Raw genomic sequence first — 8,609 nt, 5'->3', positions numbered from 1 at the left:
AAGTACTTTTTTATTTAATCTTTTTAAATATAAACAGAAATACTTCTGGATACAACTGGAGAAACCTCAGAGATTGGCTGGACCACTCACCCTTCTGATGGGGTAAGCATTTCTCTTGTCCATTTCTTGACCTTACCTCTGCTGGAATGATGTGCATGCAGTTGATAAAGAAAAGGAGGCTGGAACCAATGAGGCTTGGTTTATATTTTTGGACATAAGAACAATTTGAACACAGTCTGTTGCTCAGAACCAGAAGAGAAGAGGATACTGGGTATAATACTATTGCCTCTTCCTTACCTTCTTCCTTACCCCCTCCTTCAAAAATATTTATAAGGTCTCTAGCCAACCCTCTACACAGACTAACTGTGGTGGAGTTGTGTAGGAGGGACTTCTGCTTTAATATTTTCTTCAAAAAGTGGTCTCTTGTTCCTCTGTCTTACTTGTGTTGTGCATGTCTGTGGACATAAGAGATAGGGAAGTAGTGTGGAAAAGTGTGACTCTGTGACTTAAAGATCCTCAGTGCTGTATGAGAGTTTTGTATGAGTTATGTCTTGCAACAGTTCTTTCTTACAGGCATTAGAAGCTTTTCTTTACAAGGTAATACTTTGTCCTGTCTATAGTGCTGTGGTGCACATGACAGCAGTAGACTCAAATCTTGTCATAAACATAACAAAGAAAGAAAAAAGGAAGGGAAGAAAGCCTGTCCTGTATTTCTGGCACAGTTGAACACTGAATCCCTCTTTTTTATACTATTTCTTCTTCTTTTTCTCTCCCATATATCCATTATAGTGGGATGAAGTAAGTGTTCTGGATGACAAGAAGCGCCTGATCCGAACCTTTGAAGTCTGTAATGTGGCTGAACCAGGTCAGAATAACTGGTTGCGTACTCATTTCATAGAACGACGTGGAGCCCACCGAGTCCATGTCCGCCTCCGTTTTTCAGTGAGAGACTGTGCCAGCATGCGCACTGTGGCCTCTTCTTGCAAGGAGACTTTCACACTCTACTACCACCAGTCAGATGCTGACATAGCCTCTCAGGAACTGCCAGAATGGCGTGAAGGCCCCTGGACCAAGGTGGATACTATTGCAGCTGATGAAAGCTTTTCCCAGGTGGACAGCACTGGGAAGGTAGTAAAGATGAATATTAAAGTACGCAGCTTTGGGCCACTCACTAAGCATGGCTTCTACCTGGCCTTCCAGGACTCAGGAGCTTGCATGTCCCTGGTGGCAGTCCAGGTCTTTTTCTACAAGTGCCCAACTGTAGTGAAAGGATTTGCCTCTTTCCCTGAAACTTTTGCTGGAGGGGAAAGAACCTCACTGGTGGAGTCACCAGGGAAATGTGTAGCAAATGCTGAAGAGACAAGCACAACTGGGTCTTTAGGTGTTCGGTTGCACTGCAATGGAGAAGGGGAGTGGATGGTGGCCATTGGACGATGCACCTGCAAGGCTGGCTACCAACCTGTTGATGATGAACGAGCCTGCCAAGGTGAGAGGCTTTTTTCTCTACTCCACTTTGCTGGCCACTTTTTTCTCTACCCCACTTTGTTAGCCACTTTGTTGGTCCTGTGTGTTTGCATATTTGGCATTCGCCTGGGAGTTTGTTTGCGTATTTGGAAGTTCACAGAGCTATGAGATGAAATAATTCTCATCAATAATTTCTAAGAGAGTGCTTACTAGCAGTCTCTTCTCCTTATGCTTCCAGTTTCTCGGACTAGTATTGGAGGGACCACTTCTTGGTGCTAAGAACATGTCTGGAAACTCCATTCAGGCCTTTGTTCAAGCTGCCTATTGGGTTCTGTCTGCAAAATGAGAAGTTGTAACTAACCAACTAAAATGTAGTTCCACTTCTTTACCAATGTGCAACAGTATTGAAGTAGAGGTGCCACATGGAGCAGAGCTGACACCAGATCTAATACACTCTACCATCTTAACTAACTTGGGCCCTCTTGCTAGTGCTACTGAAACTAGTGGTCAAAAAAAAGAAAGGGGTAATAGCAGCAACCTGGTCATGGAACAGGGAACATGGAGTAGGGGTCTGTGAGTCTGATTCAGTAAGGAACAGTGATAATGGTATTATCACTAGACTTCTAAAGTGCTCTCTGTCTTGAGGCCGATGCTACTTTGTGTGAAATACTTGTAGGAGGAAGTAAAATAAATTGCCTATCACCTAGTAAAGGTATTTGGCCAAAGTCTTGCCAAACTGTCATGACATTTAATTCCATACCACTTATGTCCTGCTCAGGTCCCACACTTTCCAATACATCCTCATTAATCACCACACAGCAATTAATACACAGATATCATTCCCTTAGTCTAAAGACAATCCCTGTGGAATTTCCATAAGATGTTAATAAAACATCCACTAAGATCTTTTACTCCCTGACTTAACTTCTGTCTGTTATGATGGTCACTCGGGACAGGAGAGATGGTGTGTTGTGTGAAGTTACTGGATGCTGAAGCCAGCTCAGGTTGGGTCACGGCTGTACTTGCACTGTCTTGTAAGGCTTGTCCTCCATTGGTTTGATTGTTCCCTTCTATAGGACTCCTTATAACATGCAACTCAGATCAAGGGTTACAACAATTTAAAGGTATATCCATCACAATCCCCACCCCTTGTTCCTTCAGACCAGAGGTCCCTTCAGACAGACACCTGCCGTGTTGTGGTATTAACCACGGCCACAGGCACTCCGAGGTATTCTGGCATGGCCTTATCCATGGACAGAGACACTGTAAGGTGTACCTGCTGTGGCATGGATTTCTCTGTGGCCACAGATGCTTCAAAGTGTACTTTGCTCCAGAGTGGACTTATTTGTGGCCAGAGATGCTTTGGGATGTACGTGCTCCCATGTGGATTCATCCACAAGTCCCTCTGACTCAAGTTCAGTCTGGAGTTCCAGCCTGTTCAGTACAGGAGCACAGGAACAGCAGTGATGCCCTGGCCATCTGCTAGCCCAGACACGTGTCCACAGTTCTTATCAAAATGCTCCCAGGTACAGCAAAGCAAGATAATAAGGAGTAGAGCATGTGAAAGAAGCAAAAGCAGCAACTAACAAACACTGCACTCTAACATACAGGAAGCAAGCTCTGTGGCAATTATAGGAACCTGCTAATTAGAAGCTAAACAGCTGTAACATCTAAAATTTGGTCTTGCACACTGCAATCAAACCTGTCAGCATCTCAGAACCTTTGGGTTCTCTGTTGGGCATCAAAAAGGACTGTTGTGTTTTTACCCTGGCAGGCAGCTAAGTACCACACAGCCACTCATTCACTGTCTCCAGGTGGGATGGGGGAGATAAACAGAAAGGTGAAAGTGCGAGAATTTGTAGACTGAGATAAAGATAGTTGACTAGGTAAAGCAAAAGCCATGCATGCAAACAAAACAAAAGAAGGAATTCATTTGCCACTTCCCATTGGCAGGCAGGTGTTCAGCCACTTCCAGGAAGGCAGGGCTCATCATGCGTAATGGTTTCTTGGGAAGAAAAAGGCCATTACTCCGAACACCATTACCAGCCCTTCTCCTTCTTTACTCCAGCTTTTATTGCTGAGCTTGATGTCATATGGTATGGAATATCTCTATTCAGTTTGAGTCAGCTGTCCTGGCTGTGTCCCTTCCAACTTCTTGCACACCTTCAGCCTCCTAGCTGGCAGGGCAGCATAAGATTCAGAAAGGTCCTTGTCTCTGTATAAGCACTGATCTGCAACAACTAAGAACATTGGTGTGTCATCACCACTTTTTTCATCAAAAATCCAAAATGCAGCATTGTATGAGCCTACAAAGACAATTAACTCTATCCCAGCCAAAACCATGACATGAATCTGAATGTCAGTCTAATGTCATGAATGTCTTCCCATCTCAACCTTAAGACAATCTATTAAACCAAAATGCTGTTTATGTTGCTTATATAATTTTGTGTATAATGTTATTGTGGAGCTTCCTTGTTTTTGATATATATATATTTGGATTCTTAACAATGTAAAATGTTGCTGCACCACAGTTAGTATTCTAAAAAATTATATCTGATGTGGAACCCAGCTTCAGCTGCAGACACAATTTTAAAGTTGGATTGTAACTTATTCAAGAGTTTGTCTGGGACATTGAGAGTACAAACATTTTGGTTAACAATGAGCTCAAATGCAATGAGTAGTTAATGGTTGTCAGTGTGTTACCTAATTCCTGTTTCGTTAAGTGATTGGGATTATGCAGAATAACATTATTAAAACACAGTTCATTGTGCTAGAACTTATGAAAGGAATGTTGGACACTTATGAAAGGAAGTTGGTTAGTACTTTTTATTTGTTTATTCTTTGAGAACAATCAAAATGTGTGCCTTTTCATCTTGCTCATCCTGAAAGAAATGTCACTACATTCGTACAGCGCTGCTGCTGTGACAGAAAGCTCAGCCAGTCATATAGCAGCTCTGTATGACACTAGCACTGTTGTCTTTACCAGTAGTGTGACTATTCCAAAATCCAGGTAAACTGCCAGTCAGTAATTCAGTATCAGATAGTAGTCATAAGTACTCCAAAAATATGGAAATTAGGCTTGGCAAATAAAAATTAGAATTTTTTTTCTAGATTCTTGAAGGTTCCATTTTTTGTAGTCTTCAGTGAAAGCTGATACTCCCCTGCAGCCTATTATTGCAGGAGCTGAACATAGATAAGAATGAGCAAATATTTTAAGGATTACAACTGAAATAATGACAGTCTATCAAACTACAGAACGCTACACCCATTAGTCACTTCCTCAGCTTAGAACAGGCAAAAATTAGAAAAGACAACCAACTAGTCAACTTGAAAGTTAGAAGATAATTTTTCTCCTCATGTTTTTCGCAAAATCTTCTGGCTTGATGGCCATTCCTCATATCCTCTTCTGCTAAAAACATGTTGCTGTCTTGTCTGAATGGAGCCACGTTCTGCTAGTGTACTTTGTACTCTTGCTTACGTATTATCTTTGCACGGAGTCCTTTCCAGTACTTCTCTCTGTATATTCTCAGTTCTTCCTGTGAACAAAAGGACACTGGGATATATATAGTGTTCTTTATGAAATACATAGCAAAAGCAGTAGTCTAAGAGCAGATCTCTACTGAACATCCTGCATAAAGCTCTTTTTATCAAGACTAAAGAGTGAACTATAGGATAGAAAGGAGAAGCAAGTTCTCTTATGCTGTGGTAGAGGAGTGTGTGGGCATATCCCTCCTCCTCACCATATGGAAGCCTGCGGAGTCCTGTCTGGACCAGCTGTTACCTCTTTATTTAGTACAAAGAATCTGACAAGAAGCATTCAAAGTAGATATCTTTGTCTTTCCTGCTACCTTTCCAAGATAACTTTGTCTTTCCTGACCCCTACCATGACTTAAGATATTCTTTCTTTCATTTGTTTCATAAGACTGCCTGTTGGTTCTTACTATATGGCAAATTTCTCCAGCTAATCAGAAAAGTGAAATAACATCCATGAGCAGTTAACCCTACAGGTGGTACAGGATGTAATGTGGGGGGGGGATTCACTTTTCACTATATCCAAGTAGACCTCTTCTCATGCTCAACAGCCAGAGAAGAGAATGGCAGTTTACAGAGGGAAAATGAAGGTTCAAATCCTGGTTTATTTTCTTCCTGTAGGTGTATATAAACAGGGTGCCTTGCCTTGCAGGGTTTCGTGCAACTCTAAGGGTTTTTCCATACAGAGGGCCTAGAATGGAAAGTTCTAGATGATTGGGCCATCCTAGATTACTGGTTCCCAAAATTCTGGACTGATTGGCTTCTCTCAAATTGACAGATTCATTAATGAAAATGGTTGTTCCTGGATTCCATCCCCACAAACCTGTTTACAATGTGATACATTTCTTGGTATTCAGTACCCACTGCTTATCCAGGGCTTTTATCTAAAAGTCACATGGGATTTAAGTTACCAGATACTTTTGCAAATAGTGCTCAGAATTCACAACTAAAACATTTTTTAAAAAATATTTCAAAAATGAGAATGTGGGGAAAAAAGAGAAATGACTACTTGACAAAAGTGCTAAGCTGACACTTTTAAAAGAAGAAGTAAAGTGAGCTTGAGGTCAGTGAAATAAAACTATTAGTTTAATAATATGGAATTTCTCTTTTTTCCTTCTCATGTCCAAAATACAAATTAATTCCTGTGCAGTTCTGTCAATCAAGCTCTATGTCTGTTTTTCTATTCTGTCCCATAGTAGTATCCAATATGATGTTTGCCCCATATCACTGAAAATGTGCCACTACTATATGTGTACCCCTACATCTGTAATTACCGACCAACTATCCACTTGCTGTTTCTGTAGCTCAGGGGATCGACTTTTATCCCTTTATCCAGTTTTGATGTCTGAGGGAAAGATTGTTGGAGTACAGGAAGGAAAACAGATTGAACCATATTTTGAAAGGGATGGAGTGGAGGGAGCTATACAGATCATGAGATCTAAATATCCTTGTTGGGTATCATAATATATGGGACTTTTTGTGGCAAGGTTTTAGTAGTGGTAGAGACTGAAGGGGTATCTTCTGTTGGAAAAGGCTAGGGGATTTCCCATGCCAGACAACTGTTTCCAGTTGGTTCTGCAATGGCCAACTGCAGGACAGAGCTGAGCTGATTGGATATGTATGGCACTTCTGGGCAACCAATATTTAAGGTCAGAAAACACCAGACAGAGAGAGGAGGAGGGAATAGGAAGAGAGAAATAGCAGAGGGAACACCAAGGTCAGAGCAGGAGGAAGAGGAGATAGGTAGTCCAGGCACCAGAGCAGATATTCTCTGCAGCCTGTGGAGGAATCCATGCCAGAGCAGATACCCACACTGCAGCCTTTGGAAGACTCCATGCTGGAGCAGATAGGTATTTTTTGATGGAACTGCAGCCTGTGGAGAGTCCATGCTGGGGCAGGGGAAAAGTGTGTGAGGAAAGAAGCTGCAGAGAGAAACTGCTATGCACTGACTGCACACCCTCCATTCTTCTCTGTGCTGCTTAGGTGGGGTAGAAGAGTGAAGGAGTTAAGTTAAGCTTGGGAGATGGGGATGGAAAGGTGTTGTCTTAATGTTTGTTGTTTTTTTTTCTTTTTTTTTTTCTCACTACCCAAATTTCTTTTAATCAGCTATAAATTAATTTTCCCCAAGCCAATTCAGTTTTGCCTGTAATCGGTAAGCAATTCTCTGTCTTACCTCAATCCATAAACATTCACATCCTATTTTCTTCCCATGTCTTGCTGAGGAAGAGGAGTGGCTGGGTGAGCATTTGTCTGTTTGCCAAGATTAACCCACCACACAGTTATTTCTCCTCTCTTCTTTCACTGTATGTTTCTAGGAGTATTAAGGAAGAAACAGATCTGCCTGGCTTCTGTAGTAGCTATAGGCTCTTCTTTCATAGGATGCAGGAATATATGAAGAAGTCAGCTGGAGAGGATAAAATTGCAGGTCTCTTGTGACCACATGCAGTCCCTTCTGATTGCAGAAGGAATCACAACTGTATTACTGATAATTGCAGGAGCTAATAACTGTGCACACAGTTGTTTGAGGGCTGATATGGGAAGAATATTGAATGATTATTTTTTGTGTTATGAAAAGATGTCCTTCCTCACCAGCTTGGTTTTTTTTTTTTTTTTTTTTTTGTAAATCTGGGAACCTAAATAAATGTTAAGATTTATGTTAAAGCACAAACTTCAATAATCTGATACGAAATACGCATGTGCTGCTAGTATAAAATATATACAATAAACCTTTTTCAAATCTTAGTCACTTAAAAGATGCTTTCTACAAAACCAAATAATAATTTAGGTTGCAGGGACCTGTGGAAATCCTCTGCTCGAACCCCACTCTCACAGCAGGACCAAAGTGTGTTAGGTCACTCGAGGTCTATTCTAGTCTAGTTGTCATTATTCCTAAAGATGAAGATTCCACAACATCCTTCAGCAACTGTTCCCAATGTTTTGTGACATGGTGAAATTTCTTTTTCCTATCTAGCAGGAGATTGTAGTAAGAATAAGAGATTATTGCAACTTGTGTCTGTGGCATCATGTCCTACCACCTTTTACCTACATTGTCTGATAAAAAGTTTGGATTCATTACCTGGTGTGCAATGAGCCAATTCACACACTGGGTTGAGATATTGTTTATTTCAGAATTGTGCAAGTGTGGGTACCAGGTGTTTTCCCACAAAGCTGGCACACGTTAGGACTTTCCATGCAACTCTTTATACAAACCCTTATGTGAGAAACAAAGTTGTGTTTTTGCAGTGGAAAATTCCACTAACCTTGCATATTCAGAAGTGATTGTGCGGCATAGCAGTGGGGAGTATGTTAAGCAGATAAGGGGAAGGTCCCACTGTCCCAAAATAGGGAGGATAGCTAAGAAAAACAGGATAAGCCATACGAAATCAGTAAAAGCAAAAATCATGGGCCCTCTAGTCATGAGAGAGAAAGGAAAAAAAAAGGAAAAGGAGAAATTAACGGTTGGTCAAATAAAATTGTACATATATGGTATAGAAGTGCGTCGAGTAGGTTGTGAACCTGTAGTACTCAGCCAATGAGGAAACGGGAGAAATCAGGTGTCGGGTAATAGGCAATATAAGGTTATGATAAACTTTTACTGTGCACTCCTGCTTGCA

General features: G+C 41.2%; 1 protein-coding gene across 1 annotated transcript in view; it reads left to right on the top strand.

Annotated features, from left to right (window-relative positions):
• LOC121078243 (ephrin type-B receptor 5) overlaps positions 1-8,609 on the top strand; it is a 93,424-nt gene that overhangs the window by 32,514 nt on the left and 52,301 nt on the right. Inside the window, exons 3-4 of the mRNA XM_040574184.1 lie at positions 38-102; positions 790-1,486. Coding sequence (XP_040430118.1) covers positions 38-102; positions 790-1,486 — 762 coding nt within the window. The remainder of the gene's footprint in view (positions 1-37; positions 103-789; positions 1,487-8,609) is intronic.

The sequence above is a fragment of the Cygnus olor genome, chromosome 1 (assembly GCF_009769625.2).
Source record: "Cygnus olor isolate bCygOlo1 chromosome 1, bCygOlo1.pri.v2, whole genome shotgun sequence".
NCBI classification, from domain to species: Eukaryota; Metazoa; Chordata; class Aves; order Anseriformes; family Anatidae; genus Cygnus; species Cygnus olor.
Note: the sequence above shows the minus strand (reverse complement) of the source record. Positions and strands in the feature narration are given on the sequence as shown.